This window comes from Temnothorax curvispinosus, unplaced genomic scaffold (assembly GCF_003070985.1).
Source record: "Temnothorax curvispinosus isolate PA1 unplaced genomic scaffold, ASM307098v1 QBEX01011098.1, whole genome shotgun sequence".
In the NCBI taxonomy this organism is placed as follows: domain Eukaryota; kingdom Metazoa; phylum Arthropoda; class Insecta; order Hymenoptera; family Formicidae; genus Temnothorax; species Temnothorax curvispinosus.
This window is the reverse complement of record NW_020220878.1, coordinates 301,832-320,723: the sequence shown is the minus strand read 5'-3', so window position 1 is coordinate 320,723 and position 18,892 is coordinate 301,832. Positions and strand designations below refer to the sequence as shown.

At 32.5% G+C, this 18,892-nt stretch overlaps 4 protein-coding genes and 1 non-coding gene across 5 annotated transcripts in view; 2 read left to right on the top strand and 3 right to left on the bottom strand.

The window, feature by feature from the left end:
- Positions 1–289: 289 nt before the first annotated feature.
- Positions 290–2,882, top strand: LOC112461161 (ribose-5-phosphate isomerase). Its single transcript, XM_025026303.1, has 6 exons — positions 290–438; positions 522–582; positions 1,531–1,646; positions 1,720–1,853; positions 1,985–2,126; positions 2,227–2,882. The coding sequence occupies exons 1-6, from the start codon at positions 295–297 to the stop codon at positions 2,425–2,427; spliced, it is 798 nt and encodes a 265-aa protein (XP_024882071.1). The 5' UTR covers positions 290–294; the 3' UTR covers positions 2,428–2,882.
- A 343-nt stretch (positions 2,883–3,225) lies between these two features.
- On the bottom strand, positions 3,226–3,298 carry Trnak-uuu. The gene has a single exon. It is a non-coding gene; the product is annotated as a tRNA-Lys (tRNA).
- Positions 3,299–6,982: 3,684 nt separating this feature from the next.
- Positions 6,983–11,114, top strand: LOC112461162. The gene is made up of 4 exons (XM_025026304.1): positions 6,983–7,200; positions 8,691–8,768; positions 9,072–9,165; positions 10,415–11,114. The coding sequence occupies exons 1-4, from the start codon at positions 7,195–7,197 to the stop codon at positions 10,663–10,665; spliced, it is 429 nt and encodes a 142-aa protein (XP_024882072.1). The 5' UTR covers positions 6,983–7,194; the 3' UTR covers positions 10,666–11,114.
- Positions 11,115–11,336: 222 nt separating this feature from the next.
- LOC112461158 (TNF receptor-associated factor 6-A-like) overlaps positions 11,337–18,892 on the bottom strand; it is a 33,000-nt gene continuing 25,444 nt past the window's right edge. Inside the window, exons 6-7 of the mRNA XM_025026301.1 lie at positions 18,153–18,161; positions 11,337–11,592 (exon numbers count right to left, since the gene is read on the bottom strand). Of these exons, the coding sequence (XP_024882069.1) occupies positions 11,420–11,592; positions 18,153–18,161 (182 nt within the window). The 3' untranslated portion in view covers positions 11,337–11,419. The remainder of the gene's footprint in view (positions 11,593–18,152; positions 18,162–18,892) is intronic.
- Positions 13,951–16,927, bottom strand: LOC112461159 (alpha-L-fucosidase-like). Its single transcript, XM_025026302.1, is given in 7 exon segments — positions 13,951–14,162; positions 14,238–14,464; positions 14,573–14,791; positions 14,928–15,290; positions 15,373–15,627; positions 15,719–16,225; positions 16,490–16,927. Coding segments are annotated over 6 exon segments (1,425 nt in total). The 5' UTR covers positions 15,981–16,225; positions 16,490–16,927; the 3' UTR covers positions 13,951–14,063.

Below are 18,892 nucleotides of genomic sequence, written 5' to 3'. Positions count from 1 at the left end.
ATCAAAGATCCATAATTTTGTAATTTTAATTATCGTAATTCGTTATTAATTGGAATACGCAAGATGGAAGCGCGGCCGCCGCGGCCAGAATATCCCCTCCAGTTGGCTAGTTCGGACACGAACCATTAGCACGGACGCAAACCATGTGCGGTTACCGAGCGATACGACGTAGTTGAGTTGCACTTTCTCAGGCGGTGCGTCGGAAAATGCAACACAGCAACACACGAAAAAGGCCGGGATGGCCTCTCTCAGGTTTCTCTCTGACTTCAAACTTCAAATACGTTTCGTGCGCACATGTCGCACATGATTCGTTCGCTTGTTCGAATATCCAGATCGCTGCACAGTGTTCCGAGAAATTCATCCCCGAGAATGGGCGGAAATCCGATCGAGAACGCCAAGAAAATTGCGGCTTACAAAGCTGTGGATGAATACGTCCAGGTAAGTCGACTTGCTTGAGAGAAATCGCACGACCGATCGGTACAGTTTTCTGTCGGAGGTTATACTAACACGTTGTCTTTTAGAATAACACTGCCATCGGGATTGGCAGCGGATCCACTGTGGTTTACGCTGTTCAGAGACTTGGTAATAGTGATATTTAATATTTGCAATTATGTTTCATAATTGAAAATAATTTTAAAGACTCGAACTTCAAATGTTGCAATTCAGTCAATTATCTTAGCATTAGCTCCACACACTCATTCTCATATTTTTTAAAATAAAATCATGAAGGCATTCCGTTGTTTTTTACATTCATGTGTGTCCATAAAAAAAGAACACGTATAGAAGAAAATCTTGAGACGTCTTCTTGTAATATGTAAATTATTGTTGCACAGTGCAACGCATTGACATATTGCTGATAGAAAATTATTTTCTTGATCTAATTAAAAGTTTTAAACATTTTAAGAGATGTCTTATGTCTTGTGTATTCTTTGAATTATTTTAATAAGACACATGTAGCTCTGTGTTTTAAGATTTGATCTCTGTATCACCTATATAGCATACTTTTGCCCTCATTATAATCATTTCGACTTGTTGAGATATAATACGTAATAGTTATTTGTGTAACAAGTGTCGTAAGATGATTTACACACGACTTACACTCCCTATTTTATGTGGCAAGTGCCTGGAAAGTGGTCTATCACGCACGCGTAGCGTGCGTAATGGGGCACTTTCCATGCACGTGTTGCATAATAGTTATTTGTGTAACAAGTGAGGTAAGATGAAAATTCCCGGGTGCGGAGTTTACGCACGAGCCGAAGGCGAGTGCGGTAACCGTACCCGGGAATTTTTATCTTTACACACGGCTTACACTCCCTATTTTATGTTGCAAGTGCCTGGAAAGTGGTCTATCACGCACGCGTAGCGTGCGTAATGGGGCACTTTCCATGCACGTGTTGCATAATAATATTTTATTCTCTGGACTTCATGAAATGTTTCTTTGTCATGTTGAAGTATACGTACCAAATATTATCTTCAAAAATTAACTCCTTGCAATTTACAACAGTACAGTTTCTTGTATTTTATTTCCAGCTGAACGTGTTAAAGAAGAAGGACTCAGTGTTATCTGTGTTCCTACGTCGTTTCAAGCTCGTCAACTTGTACTGGACAGTCATCTAACCTTAGGTGACTTAGAAACTCATCCGCAGGTAATTTTTAAATTTTTATTCTCTATTTGTATTTCTTATATATTTTTATGAACATTATTTAATATCGGCACAGCTGGATTGCGCAATTGATGGAGCAGATGAAGTTGACGAGAACCTGAATCTCATTAAGGGTGGAGGAGGATGTATGTTACAAGAAAAAATTGTTGCTTGCTGTGCCAAGCGGCTTATTATCATAGCAGACTATACGTAAGTATTATTGTGTCTATTGATATATTAATCTTGTAATCGATTTTAGTATCGATTTTGCATGTTGACAACAAACTTTATGATACAGAGTTTAAATGATTCGCTCTCTTACGTTTTTTCTCAACTTACAGAAAAATTTCACAAAGACTTGGTGAGCATTATAAGAAAGGAATTCCTATTGAAGTAGTTCCTATGGCGTATGTACCAATTCAACGTAGAATTGAAAACAGATATGGAGGAATTGTGAAAATTAGAATGGCTGTCGCTAAAGCTGTAAATATATTTTTATTATCTACATTATTATCTCTAGATTATTATAAAATCAATAAATAATATGAATAACAAACTTAATTATAATTTGTTACTTTTGCAGGGTCCAGTAATAACAGATAATGGTAATTTTATTTTGGATTGGAAGTTTCCTCAAGATGTAACATGTTTGAACAAAACTAACAACGAAATATCCTTGATACCTGGAGTCATAGAGACTGGTCTATTCTTGAATATGGCTGAAAAAGCTTTCTTTGGCATGCCGGATGGCAGTGTAATGGAACTAAAGTCATCCAAGGTCTAACGTTTTTCATCCAATTTCACAAACATTAACGCGCGAATTAGATTGTTGAGCAACAACTGTCCGATAACCTACAGTTAATGCTGTCAAGATTCTCGATAATCTTTTTTTGCGACCTTGGCTTTTATTTTGTGTTATTTCAATTGCGTTATCATTGCTATTTTTTTATACATTTTTTTATATTCCTGTTTACTATATATGCAATTTGTACGTATCATACTTTATTACGTTCTTTGTTACTATCATATGAACTTATTTTTAGTCAAAACGTATATCTTATATAAGATTGAGTCACACAAATCCTCTAAGTACATTTTGTAAGTGTAAATAAGAGAATTTTTACATGTGAAATGTATAATACAAAATGTTTATTTTGTATTATACATTTATCTCGAGGTACAAGGTACAAAAGTTATACAGCTATAAAAAGCTCGAAATATATATTTTTTTACACAATATTTTTTGTATATATATTTTAGTACATTTATAGATAAAAATAAGAATAACTATATATAAATAATCACACAAACAAAAGATCTTATTTAAATTTTATATTATTTTAAACAATATTTTTTATATTTATGCGCATATAATTTTACAATTTCAAGTAGTTCAGTTTCATAAGCAAAGAATCTAGAGTATGCTGACTCTAGAATCAACTAACTGTATACGTTTATAATTTACACAACAAAGGAAAAATTTATAAATTAAAAAATAACCAGTGCAATTATACTTATTGTTAATACTGACCGTGTCTGTATGATTAAAAAAGTTATTCGTATTACAAGGAATAAAAAAAATCGCCCGAACAGGGACTCGAACCCTGGACCCTCAGATTAAAAGTCTGATGCTCTACCGACTGAGCTATCCGGGCGACTAAGAGATGTGGAGGTTAATATTATACTGTATCTCACCCAGTTGGAAACGTGTATATGTATATATATACACGTATATATATATACACATATATACATATACATATATATAAATATATTATACTTTGAAATATAACAACTAATATTGTATTAAATAAAATCTATAATGAAATGTTTATCAATAAAAAACATACAATTTAAAAAATTTTAAAGTATATATAGATAATACGAATTGTCCTTCTTTCCTTATGAGCTTTTTAAAAAACTTTAGAATTTTTTCCATAAAAGATAAATTCTTTATTTTTGAGATCAGAAATTGCTGCTGAAATTCTAGAATTTTTATCTATATTATTATTTTTTTAATATAACAGCCAAGAAAGAATTAAAATGCCTACTTAAATTTAAAAAAATTAGTTTAATTTTATTCTGATCTTTTCTTTCTGACTTATTTAAGCCATTGATTTATCAACGGACGTTTTTGAGAATCAACGTGTTGAATGTTTTCGCATAAAATCTGGACTGCTATAAACGTATACCTATGTATCTATTTTCATTTATGCAAAAGACGGCTATATATTTTACATAAGGCCACATATTTATAAGTGAAATCCTCATCTCCTATTTATAAGTGAACTATCATCTAGTAGCTATAAACAGTGATTTACTATCCCGCGTCGTTAATTTAGCACCAGCGTTTATATCTGTCGTAAAATTAAAGGTCGTCGTCTTTATTTAAATAGCTAGTCTGCTGATTTTATTACGTAGTTTATTATTCGGCGTTCATGATAATTATGAAGCTATATATGTATCTTATGCTGAAAGAAGCTCCTTTGATAATTTAGAATTAAGTATTAAGAAATATATTTATTGATATATCTTTTTATTAGTGATATATCTTTTTACATATCTTTTATCGTCTTAATCATTTGGTTATATAATCATGAAAATTTGGAAAAGTTTTTTTCTCGCAAGATAATTACCTTAACAATAGTAAAAGACTTTTAATATATTTGCAGTTAATATTAACGCAGATATTAATTTATGGTAAATTTACGGGGAGCGGAGAAAAATGTAAAAAATTCAAATTGTGCATCTTCTTTTATTTTTTAGTCGCAAAAATCACAATTTTCAATTTTTTGCTTCAAAAATATCTTAAAAATATTTTTTAATTTAATAAATGACAAAATACTTTCAAAAAATCACTTCATTAGAATCAGAAAATAGTTATTTCAAAGATCTCATCTTTCTTTAAATTTCGCTATTTTATCGGCTTCTGTGTATATTATCGCGCTTTCGTTTGCATGGCCGCTGAAGAAGGTGTTGGTCTTTTAATATTAGATACTAAAATACTAATTGAGTATTTTTTGTTATCTATTAACGACTTTTCAGGCGATCTTACCGAAAATTTTGTCGACGGTGAATGTGCGAAAGCTAAAGAAAAAGAGAAAAGAAAAATGTGAACAGCCACTAGCCGCCAAGGTTGAACGACCTAATCGTAACTCAGCAGGTTCTGATGTGAGAATGGTGTAAGTACTTAAGTCCCCTCTCCCTCCCGGCTGTTTTTTCTACGATTTTTACACGGAGACTCTTATCGGCCAACCTGCCATACTTCGCTTCCTGGCATCGATTTAATCAGCACTAATCCTCAGTTCCGATACCGTCGCTTTCGATTTCCCTTTGCATAGTCCAAGCTCTCGTTTGTTGTGCGTAAGTACGCGATAAATCGTACCCACGTGGAGCGCTAGAAGGAGGTATTCACATTGTTTCATCCGTAAAACTGAAAAGCAAAGCATTTATTGTTGATGATAACTGTTTAAATTTATGCACATCTAAGATTTACTACCCGGTCTACCCGCATAGCCAAATCTGTTGAAAACATGCAGATTTTAAAAATGTCTGCTGCAAATTTTGTCGATGGAACCGATGCCAGCCGAAATATAACGGACTTTGCTAATAGAATATAATAAAAAATTGATTCCGGAAACTCTGAGTAATAAAATCTGCATTTAATGATATATTCCATTTTAAATGTTTGCGAAATAACAGATTCTGCTCGGTTTATCTGCCGACAATCTGCTGTCAGATTATCGGCAGGCTTCCGGCCGCACTCGAGTTTAAATGCGGACGTAGATAATATCGAATCTGTTGCGAGATATCTGAGTAAATCTGCTGTTAATCTATATTGTCATACTGCGGACAGATTGCTTACTGGATAGTTACTAATTGTATATTCTTTCTAAATTTTTGCTTAGAAAGTTTATAATATGTTATCTTCTCCGAATATTATCAAAACAAATTATTATACATCTTATCAAATACTTGCGCTATTAAAAATTTGCCGTGTAAAAGCATGGAGATCTAGTTGAGATTTTAACGTTAGTCAAATCAAAGACAAACAAATCTGGAAAGAACAATAATATATGTTTCGTGTAGCACTTTGAAGTAACGATCGAAATTTTACTGATCTCAACGATGGATACCTGTGCGTATGTCAATTTTTATTTCGTACATGCTTCCAAAGCGCAAAAAAATTTTCTACAAACTGCACTACTATATATATATATATATATATATATATATATATATATATATTTTTTTTTTACGTAAAAAAATAACAATTAAATCGCCATTGTATTGCAATAGATTTGAATACCGCGCACATCGAATTGTTTTGAAATCTGTAACCAATTAGTACAATATCGTAACGAAGTGCGAGAACGAGAATTCTCTCTCGCGGGCGGGTGGGTACGCAATAAAATAGTTGGGATGCATTGCTGCGTCAATATGCCGTTGAGACTTTGCCGTTAAACCCCGTGACCTATGACAACTTATGATCCGTGAATCTTAAGGGGCAACATGAATTATTAGATCTGCATAAGATGTATATTCCGCGAGCAGTCACGGCATCGGAGCCCTCGACTATAATCTATAGCGAACAGTTATGCGAAAGTTTGAGTGTTATGCAAACGCATCTCTTGAAGAAAATATTTAATATCTTCCAAAAATAGATTCCGCTGTCTCTTGTATAATTTCGCTTACACACGTTTACACAGAAAACATTAAAAAAATATTCTAGATAAGAATATGATGTCTTATATGGCTGATTATTTATACAATTAAACTTGAATGTATTAAAGTTAAAATAAAAATTTAATTTGTTTTTTAATTAAGTTTAAGTGAAATGTTAACAGATAAAATGAGAAAGAGAGAGAGAGAGAGAGAGAGGGAAATGAGAGGAGAAAGAGTTACATTCTGAGAATGATTATTATTAACATATAATTATTTTTGACGGTTATTAGTTATTAATAAATTATCTACTATCACTCATCTTTTGTATTAAAAAAGTAATACAAAATAAAAATCTCTGATCGCGCACCCACGCAGAGTATTTCCTATTTGTATTCCCACCTAGCAAGATTTAATGATGAACAAAAAAAAGATTGTCTTGTAAGAGTTAAATATCAGATGTATAAGTCGCCCACGAAATCATAGGTCTGGAACACGTGTACTTGATGAAGAAGGATTTTTTGAAGTGTGAAATACGACAGTCGCCCGTCGACAGTCATGCGTTCTCCAGTCGCTTGCATCCACCCCGTGCGGTACTTACCACGCGGAGGGGGTTTGCGGGGATTGTATTTGAAGAGCGACCGCGCCGTTTCACCCCTCAAACGAGAGGGAGAAGCCACAGCTTCAACCGCGCGCGACCTGTCCTTTGGCATACGAACGCGTATCCTGTATTGATAGTTGATCGAGTACGTAACTTCTTCTGAAGAGAGAGAAGAGAGAGAGAGAGAGAGAGAGAGAGAGAGAGAGAGAGAGAGAGAGAGGTGTCGCTTCAGAGGTGCGTCTTGAAGAATTTCCGAAGGTCCTATAAACTGCTCGAAAAGATCGCGATATGAAGGTTGGTTGTACTTTCAATTTTTTCATCTAACATGTTTATGAACATCTTAATTATGAAGTATAAAAACTGATTTTAAATGTGTATGTAGTGATCAATTTTATCGAGTACACATTATTACTTGAATCTGAAAATATTATACTTTAATACTTTATATACTTTTGACATGTATGTTTTAAAAATATTTTAAATTAAACATTATAATATCTGGCGCATATTTAATATTTATATCGATTTATAAAGACATTACAAAATATTTTATTATATATATTTGTAGAAAGTAAAATCTTCTTTTTATATTATATAAAATAAATAATTTAAAAATAATTCTTACGATGAAAAATTCATCAACTATGGAAACGTTTTATTAGATACTGATGTGTGCATACGGTTTAGATCACGCATTTATGAAATAAAACTCTTGGATGGAACATGCTTCCACATACTGCAATTCTTTTGATTGCTATTATTATATGTGTGTGTGTGTGATTGCATATATATAAATTTAAGTATTTTTAACTTTAATTATTAATAATAAGCATAACTGCAATTCTTTTTATTGCTATTATTATGATTGCATATATATAAATTTAAATATTAATAAGAAGTTGATTATACCTTTTCATAACAATCAACTATTATAAATCTATGCAAACCACTTAATTACCAATTAATAATTTTTAGTAAACGCGAATATGTCATACCATCATATAAAATTCCAAGTGTAAAATTAAATTTTAAATTTGTATATAGATAGCAGAACTTTATTTTTCATGTAAATACAAAAAAGTTCTATTTTAATGAAAATTTAATTTGTGATTTATCTGCTAATACATTTAACATTTAAATTTGAAAAACAGTAATATGTAAACTTTCTGTAATAAACTCATTTGTAAAAAGTTACTCTTGATTTAAGAAAATATGCAAATATTGGATTTAAATGCATATTACGAACATGTTACAATAATAAAAAAAAAAAAAAAAAAAAACATTTAACATATGGACGCCGACTCTCTCAATATAAAATAACGTACCGATCGTTTTTACAAGAACAACTGCATATTAATGATAACGTACAGCTTGTTTTTTTACTCTTATATATGCAAACCAATTGTAATTTTCTGCGAAACGTATTATATTAAAAGAAATGTTAATACATGCGGAATCGTTATCGATTATTTCCGTTAAGTTAATTAAATCAAATCGAATTCATTTCGTATGGCGTTCCAAATAACGTAACCACTTCATTAATTGTTAATTAACCATAATATAATATTGATTTCGGATGTTTAAGCAGCTTAAACATTGGTTCTATAACGCTTCTATACGCTTATGTAACGCGAACATTTATGTTGTGAATCATCATCCGTACAGGATATAGTTCGGCGCTTACTTGTCAGTTGTTATTTTTATTACATCATTCACGGCGTTGTTACGAAAAAAAATGTTTAAACAGCTTTGCGTGTCTGTTAATTCCTTGTTTTATTACGCAGATTATCAAATATCTTTGCTGTACTCTGGCTTGCATGTGCCTGTTGAAGGTGGCAAATACTGAAGTTTTAAAAGACAAGGTAAAAATATACATTTTAATGAATAATTTACTCAATTCGCATCAGAGCGTTTCATAAATTCTAAATTGCTTATAATTTGTAAACTATTATAATACCTATTTTTTAAAAATGCTTGCTCTTTTAAATCAATTATTGAACGACAAAAATATGGAAAAATCTCTGATGTACGACTTTGTTTTAAATGTACACAATAGATTAATAATAAGAGGATTATTCTCTGTACAAATTCAATACTAAATATCAACCGAGTTTTACACATTTTGGAAGGATAAAAATAGTTCTAATGGAAGTGGGCGCGGGCAGAATTCACTTTTACAGTTCGAACGGCAGCTTCTAAATGCTTTAAAAGAAGAGAAAACAATCAAGTCGAAGAGACCATTTTGCAATGCTTTCACGGGTAAGAAATAATTTTTACTTGTATTAGCGATTAACAATATTTCCTTTAAATAATTTTAACCCTAGTTTGCCACATTCTTGTTTAGTGAACCACGGAACTTTTTCGGTTTTCTAGTTTACCATATTATCTATGTTTAAAGAAATTATAAGTTTTTAAAATAATTCTTTAACAAATCCAAATACTTCTAACAATTTATGCTTGATGTGAAGTCACGCTAAAAGTAAAAAGTTTGTATTTTTTCCATTTATACATTTTATTATTTTTATACTATCTGTTATTTGCACCCATTAAATTATTTCTTTGCGAAAATTGCTACAATTTGAATGACTAAATTAATATACTTTTTGGAACAAATCGTGATTTTTTTTAAGTATCAGGTATCCGTTACAACGGACAAACATTACTTTTTCTTAAATCGTATTTGCAAAACTATTTGAGAATTTTTTTCCGAAAACATTCTTTTTCTCTATTTTCTTGCAATCTTTTTCTTACAATATAGTTTATTAACTTCAGCTACATAGCTAAAAAGTGAACTTGATTTAAAAATTTCCTTAATCACTCCATCAATACATTACTAACCTATTTTATCATTATTACAACACATCGGCCTATCAATCTATTTTACTCTCCAACCTACTCTTCCTCTCTTCTTTTCCTTTCGCTATAACCTTTTCCTATATACCTATATTTTCTTCAACTACCTTCCCTTTAGTGGTGTCCAACTCATTCCGCAGAGTCTCTCCAATCTTTTCTTATTATTTTTACCTAACTCAATAAACTAATTCCTTGTTCAATTACACTCTTCTACATAATGGTTCATGTTATCTCCCTACCTTGTTTACAAAAAATACATATCCATTTCTCATTGTCCAACCTATTCCCTGTCTCCAAATTACCGCATCTCAAAATCTTTTTCTTATAATAAGTTCAGTTTAAATTCAAATATTTTTCTTGACCTGATATTATTATGAATATCTTATTCAGACTTTATATTTCTAATTCTTACATTACAAGCTTAAAAATATCAATTAGAATGAAAATGGCAATGCGATAAAAATCGAGCGGTATCACGGATTGGAGGGTGGCGAATTAAGAACTCGAAAAGAAGTGTGGTTAGCTAGGATTGAATACTTTTTAAAAACTAAAAAGTTTTGTTTTTGTAAAAACACTTGTATGAAATAGAATCGTAAGACAGCAGCGTGATTTAAAGCTTTTTAGGAATCGATTAAGTATTTTTGATATCTCATAGGATGCGGCAGATTTGCGGATAAAAGGAGAGTGAAGAAGAAAGGACCTTCCACTCTGCGCGATTTACAGGACCTTGAAGTAACGAGCGACAACATTCAGCTTCCGGTTTCTCTGTACAGGGCACTGCTGAATGCCGCCAAACAAAACGTTTGGAAAGCGATAGATCGTGAGGAGTACGATTATCGATTACAACAAATGCCGCGGATTTATTTCTCGGGTCAAATGCCCCTACGTGACACGATGGAAAGCTAATTTTGACGGACGTAACTTTTGATGCATGGACACCGCCAGAATTTGTAACAGATGGAGTTATACTTTGTCTTCTTGTTTTTAAATGTGTAATAGAAATTTATCTATAATACTAATTAAATATTTCATGAGAATTAAGTTATGAGATTATACCGTTTTAACTGAAGCGGTGCCTATGCCATGATATATTTATTTCCGTTTTTCTGTCTCGTCATAATTGAAGAAATCTAAATTGAAAGAAGAAAATTGTACCATTATAATTACACATTTTATTTTATGTGCAACTTCCGCGAGAATTTTACCGCTACGAATGTATAATTCGCAAAAGAAGCATATAAAAATGTAATCAATATAATATTGGTGTTAGCTAGAATTAAATTAGAAATATTCATTTATTTGCTGGAGCATTTTGACAATTATGCATTTATTTGTACGTACCTCATCCTTCCGACAAACTGAAATAATTTGCTGACAGTAAATTAAAAAAAATTACTATCAAAAATCTTTTAAACAATTGTTAAATTGGATCTGGATTGTATTCAATAAATTTTATAAAATTTGTTATCGAATTAATTAATACGCAACATAAAATGATTTTATTAATTTTGCTCTTTCTTGCTTATTTTCAAAATAAATCACAATGCATATTCTACTTAATAATAGTAGCAAAAGCATTAATAATATTGTTTGTAGCAATATATGGCAAAAACACAACGAATATTGCTTTTCTTATAGCTATACGTTTGCCTTAAACAGTCTACAAATAAACGATAAGTTTTATCAGTACACTTCCATTCCACATGTACCTGGTGTTTCCTGAATATCGTTGAGCCGATATTGATAATGATTTTGATAAAATTATACGCCTGGGAATACTGAGTCCGACGCATTCCGGATTATCCGCCACTCCTGCGGGTCTACCCCAGAAATCTTATACAAATAATCTCCTATACAAATGTATAGGATTAATTATTGCATAGTACTGTTCTATATTATTATTGTGCATAATGTGTGTAACATATTTAAGATTTAATTTTGTTTGATTTAATTTTTGAAATAGTCAAAACATTGAATAGAATATTTGTAAAATATTTGTTTAATAATTGATGAAGACATACGTGAAATATTTCGACACGTTTAAAATTTATAACTATTTGGATTAGATAAAAATTAAATTTTTATTATTAAAATTTTATTTGTAAAATATATGTAATATAACATGTATAAAATTTTATAAAAGTTAATATTTAACAGAGCGTTTTATCGAAAATTATGTATTATTAATTACGTTGCAAAATAGTTTAAGGCTCCTGGATGGTCAGCCGAGAACTCTGCGTTGACGGTGGCGCCGCCACTCTCTCCTCTCACTCTCTCCAATGGAGAATTCTGTCTTGTGACATGTTGACAACCTATTTTGTCGTGCTTGCTATTTCTTTATTACTCGCTCTGTGCTTGTGCTCTAACGTTTAACGTATTCGTGAAAATCGTAAAATTGACCGAAAAGTAAGATTTGCATGCGGAAGTAACGTTTTCACCTCCTTTCGATAGTCGTTAAACGGCTGTTTTTCCCGTATGTTTAGGCTTTGTTTTATGGCTGTTTGTTTATTGTCGAGGGAAAAGGGTAGTTTTCGGTCAATTTCGGAAGTGTTCTGAAACGATCTATAGTGATGTTTTATTGAAATGTCTCTTTATTTGAAAATGGTACGCACGACAAAATTGGGTGTTTTCCTCGCCTCAATAGTGAGAATTCAATATGGCCGCGGTGACCATCCAGGAGCCTTAATTTAGATATATTTGTATTTTACAGATTCGCGTCTTGTATACTACAACTCCGCTGCTGCGCATCATACCGGTGAGTTTTAAATTATTTTTATTTTAATCTTGTGGTAATGGATTTGTAAATATATTGCATATACGTATAACAGGTTTTTTTCGATAATTATTAGTATGCAAAAGGATCATATTAAATTATATAACAAATAATTTAAATTGAACAAGTAGCAGCAATGAAATATTCTAGTATTTATATCCTCTTTATTTATTATTGTAAACTGCTTCATATCTAAATTTTATGATTATTTCTGGTTGTATTACAACTGTTAAAAAAAAATAAAATTTAAATTAAGAATATAAAAATATTATACAGATAGATATAATGTTTTATAAATCTGTTACCTTAATGGATAAGCTAGGATACATTATTATAAATATGTAACTCTGGAATATATAAAGTATAAATTCGATTTATTGAATTCTCTGTATAATTGCCAAATATATACGATTTTCGAGAGATTAAGAACACCATGAAAATATAATACATTAATAATTTTATTTAGCTAATATATAGTGTCTCAGATATATTATAATAAAATTATTTTTTGAATTTAATACTGAGGTACCTAATTAATGAAAAATTATGACAAAGAAAAGGACGTAAAAAAAGAACTCTCTTTAATAGATAAAATATTAACATTTTAAAAACATGAAACTTCTATTTGAATCTCTTCATGGTGTTCGTGACAGCATGATTCACGATAATGACGAAGACTGGAACAAGATATTTCTGTATTTACATAAAATAAGAAGAAATTGATATTTTTATCAAACATGATAAGAATTAATTGTATAAAATATATGTGCTCTATTTTCCCTTCTTTCCTCTTTATTTTCCCTTCTTTAATAAAATTTGAAGTCTGGTTTTTTACATCCTTTACATTCTTCCAGAGTTATATGTTATCTAAATTGGTGCATACACACACATAAAAAAAAACAATATATATTCAAAGATTTTTTCAATATATCAAAATAAAAAATCACGAAATATTTACACTGGCATAATGCATTCTAATTTCTCTACTTAATAAATTTTATTTGGTAAAGGACTTAATAAAGAACGCGCTAATTTTATTTATTTTTACAACGCGCCAATTTAATCTAATTCTAGCTCTTTCATTCATATTTTTCAATAATTTTATATTTTTTAAAACAAAGTGATATAAAAAGAGCAAAAGAGAAAGTTTCTTTATATGAAATGCATATAATATATATTTATGTATTGTATAACTTGCTTCGCAAAAGTATTTTGAAAATAAATTCAAATACTAGTCTGCGCGCTATTCCATAACTAAAGTTGAGAAAATAAAACGAAAAATGTTTTCTCATATATTCTTTTATGCAAACTTTTAAGACGCACGGGATGGCAGCCAAGTACTTTAATAAAGATTTATTATTTTTCATGATTTAAGTACATTTCTAATTAGTTTTAATTCTAATTTCAAACTGGTCTACCAGACGAAATATATTCTTAGTAAGTACATGTATTACATACGTATACAGTAAATACATATGCATATATTGATGAAAATCTATATCTATATATAAAATACTGTGTCTTCAACCATTCAATGATTATTTTCCTTAAACTTTAATACCCAAGCTGGCTGTCCTTTGTGTGCGTTAGGAGGTAAACTTATTTCCAGCTTATTATCGGATTGTTTCCACTGAAATAAATGTTCAAAATTATTTTATCACCATTTTTATAACATAAAGGTTGGTAAAAGTAGTAATACACTTACAGGAATTACTGACGAATAACCAAGTAGATGTATCTGAGAATTCTCCAAAAGTTTAAGCGAGCCTAACGATAAGATATTATAGAATTGAGGCCATTCTAGAATGGAGGCATATAGCTGTTTTTCATTTTTACTTATAGTGTACCATACACTTCCAGTTAAGGTATCATTTTGTACTGTCCACGGCTTAGTATTGTAAATAGCTTCGCCGTTAATTGCTAGCCAAGCGCCTAAAACAAAAAGTTTACTTGTATATCATTAAGACTATCAGAAAATTGATATCTGAATCGATCAAGACATTATAATAAAAAATATGATAAGATATAAAAGATGTTTACCCATTCCACGCAATCTTTCTTCATATATTGGTGTAATAATACCATCTTTTGTTGGCCCAACGTTCAACAGTAAATTTCCACCGCAGCTTACAGTAATTACTAATTCCTTTACTAATCCAGCCAATGTATAGTATTCGGATAAAACAGCGTTTCTGCGATATCCCCAGGATTTTTTGTCAATAGTCACACAGTTTCCCCACTTATGTGGAAGAAGTACACCTGGAAAGCAAATTATTGTTAATATAACAATTTAATCAGTTATTAAATAATATCTATTAATTGCCATTAATATACTCTCTTTTACATTTTGATAATTTAGATAATTCTAATTATAACAAGCATAATAATAAATTACCAGGATTAAAACGATCAGCACATGTAAAGAAACCACCGTGATGGCATGGTATATTAATGCCCCATCTATCATTCACCACTACTGTATCTTTTACAGGACTTTCATTGTATAGCCAGGCTTAAAATTCCTTTGATTTCCAATAAGTATCCGTTGCCTCTCCATCTCCATCTGACCAAACTATATCCGGCTTGTACGTTTCTATCAGCTCACGGAATTCTGGCATCACTTTATGGGTGACGAATCTATCTGTTGTAAAATTGTTTCTTTTGTCTGTTACATAGAGAGGATTGTACCATTCAAACCATGAATGATACAAGCCGAATTTTATATGTGTCTTGTTTCGAATTGCTTCTGCCAGTTCACCTATTTCAGAAAAAGTAATACGTATAAGAATGTTTATATTTAATGCAAAATGTTATTGTTATTAGATATATGTCTTCATTACCAACAAGATCCTTTTGAGGCCCCACATCCATAGAATTCCAACTGAATGAATACGTTGATGGCCACAGTGTATATCCTTCATGATGCTTGCTAGCAGTCAATACGATATACTTTGCACCTGAGGCTTGAAATAATTCTGCCCACTCAGAAGCATCAAAGAATTCAGCAGTGAAGTCTCGTGCAAAGTCTTGATAAGTGAAATTTGGAGGATACCTTTTTCTCATAAAGTCGGCAAATTTTGTAGTTCTTTTCTCCTCTACAATATCATTTATAGAATTCTATAAGATATCACATTATTCTCCATAATATTTTTTAATATAAGAACTAAGATAGTAGATATGTTCAACCCTTCCAATGATTTCAAAACCATTCGGAGTCAAAGCTGGGCACGCTGAATACACCCCAATGAATAAAGATTCCAAACTTTGCCTCATCGTACCAGGACGGAAGCGGTCGACTGTCTAGACTAGACCAAATTGGATCGTATTTGGGTGCTTTTGTTGCAAATGGCACAAAATTATTTTCATCCCAGTTTGTTATTACATTAACATATGCCTCTACTGTCACACAGAGAATCAGTACGGCGCACCAGATACGTACAAACGTCATCCTGCCAGTAAAAACTTGTAGTGAAAGCAATGATTGTTAAACGAGTCTTTTATTCCTATTGACTGATATTAAGTCTCGACGAGAATTCTATTTCTGTATATTGTTTTGCATTCATATTTAGAGATTAGATTAGATTAGCACTCCATATTGTTTTAGGACAAAGATCACATTATTATTGATCGACGCTATATAATTCATGTGTACAGTTCAACATTTTTATGGAACGCTGTAATTCTGCTAAAACCCTAGAAAAAATTTTAAATAATATTTATTATTACATTTAATCTAAATTAAATTAGCATGCATGTATAGCTGTCAATTTATCGTAAATTTTCAATAATTGGCATTCAAATCGAAAATTCACAATTGTAATAGAAATCTTTATAAATCTCGAAAAAATATTTTTCAAAAATTGACAATTGTAGATTTGATGTAGATTGATGACAATTGTAGATTGACAATTGTAGATTGACTTTATTGTGGATACGTAATTACAAATGTTGGGTTACCAATTTCGTGTTACAGATTAATTCGGAGTAAATGTTATCTCTTCACTGAGGTCACGTTATCTTTAACCAATGGTAAATTATGGTCATGTATGTAAATGTGCATCTCGGCTCCATTTGGCTGCATTATCGTATTCACAGTATAATTAAAGTATCATCCAAGGTGCAATCTACAAAGCAGATGTAGATAAGAAGTTGCTCGTGCAATCTACTGCTTGTATGAAAAAAATGATATGTTATAGAATCTTTTTACGTGGATATCTGTCTGCTGGACCACGGGGACCTAACCTGAAATGATGTTTTATATTGGACAATGGACCGCTCGAAACGCCACTCGCACCCATTTTCAACGTTGGAACTATTTGGCATATCCATTTTCTGGCACTGTCGATAAAGTCTCTCCCCTTGGTGCGTGTCCGTGCTGCGCTTATGATTTTCGTGTTGTGTAATTTTACATAATACATTTTTGCAATATTAATAAGTTCAATTACTGTACACCGTACATGCAATAATAAAATTCAATTGCATAATTTTAGTTGATCAACTGTACGTTTTTATTAGCCATCCATTTGACTCACGTAGTGTCACGTACCAAAGTTGCATATTCAAATATTTCGTCATTATTAGAAAAACGTGATAGACACGGAAACAAATTGATTTCGGGAAAACTGGCGTCACAATTCATTTAATTAGTAAGAAAAACCTGCATCAATTCTTTGTAATAATAACATTTAACTATCGTGTATATAGATTCGGCATTCGAACTTGGCGATCGCGCGCGTCGTGTCGCGCGCGGGATCATTATGAAGTTGGCGACGTTGGCGTGGCGTCACTACTCACTCTATTCACTTCACTCTCGAATCTCCAGTCGTCGCGAACGGAACGTCTCGCGGATACAGGATGGATCATGGATCCGTTCGTCGTGGCATGTTTAACCGGTAAGCGCAATCGTTATTGGGAGCTTCATATTCAATCGTGTCTTAATATTTGACACTCGCGCGACGTAGATTCGACGCTCGGTACATCGCTCAAAAATATTTCTCGCGATGCGTTCGTTCGGCCGAAATCGATCGCGCGGGATCACGGGAGAGATGGTGCATCGTGACGTCACTCTCTAATCCCTCGTCATCGCGAACGGAACGTCGCGCGTCGACGGGTACAGGACGACGGGTCTATTCGTCTTGGCTCGTATATAATCGCTATAATCGGTAAGCGCAATCGCTTATGAACTTCCGTATTCAATGGTGTCTTAGTATTTGGCACCCGCGCGACGTGTAGATTCGAAGCTCGATACATTGCTTAAGATATTTCTCGCGATGCGTTCGTTCGGCCGAAATCTATCGCGCGGGATCACGGGAGAGATGGCGCATCGTGACGTCACTCTCCAATCCCTCGTCGTCGCGAACGGAACGTCGCGGGTACAGGACGGGCCTATTAATCGCGGCACGTTTAATTAATCGGTAAGCACAATCATTATAAGCTTGAACTCAATCGTGCCTCCGGTATTTGACGCGCATACGACGTAGATTCGACCGGTACATCGGTGACTTCATAAAACGAGTATTTCGCGAGATGCGCGTTTAATCGAAATTCGTCGCGCGGCATCATGGTTAAGATAGCAGCGTCACTCTCGAATCTTTCGTCGCCGTGACGTCACGGCGCATACAGGACGAACCTAGTTGTCTCGTATTTAATCGTGTCTTAATATATTTGACACTGGCGTGACGTGTAGATTCGACGCTCGGTACGTTGCTTAAAATATTTTACGAGATGCGTTTGATCGAATCTGTCGCGCGAACAGTCAAGAGAGCGACGTTCATATTTTCCGGATATCGCGTTCCGCGAATATTTATTCTTATAACTTTAACTCGCTTCATCTGCTTTATAACGTGCGAATCTAATCACCGCGGCGATTTGTCGCGAAATCACACGCATTTCCTGCAATCCTGCATCGATTTTCCGTCCGAATGTAATACAGTTTGAGTCGTGCAAATGATTGACGTCGGGACGTTGGGAGTGCCGTATACGCAGCAATCATATAATAGTTAATTGTGTTTTAGCAAGCGCTGTAAATGAGCGGCCGCGGAGGAAGGAGGAGGAGGCCCAGGGAGGCGTCGAGCGACTGCGAAGCAACCACGAGGTGAGCAATTTGTTACTTATTTTATTAGTTACTGAATTTAAACGGTTTTCCTCGCGAGAATCACACGATTACAACGAGTATTCCATGCACTAATTATATAGTAATATAACGTAACATTATAGCTTATAAAATGTATTACATATTTTTTACATTTGAGAGGCTTAAAATATTTAATAAAGTATTTATATAAAATTCAACATACACGTAATATTTTACACCATTTAAAAAGTTATAATTATTTAAATTATAAATACGCAAGAATTAAA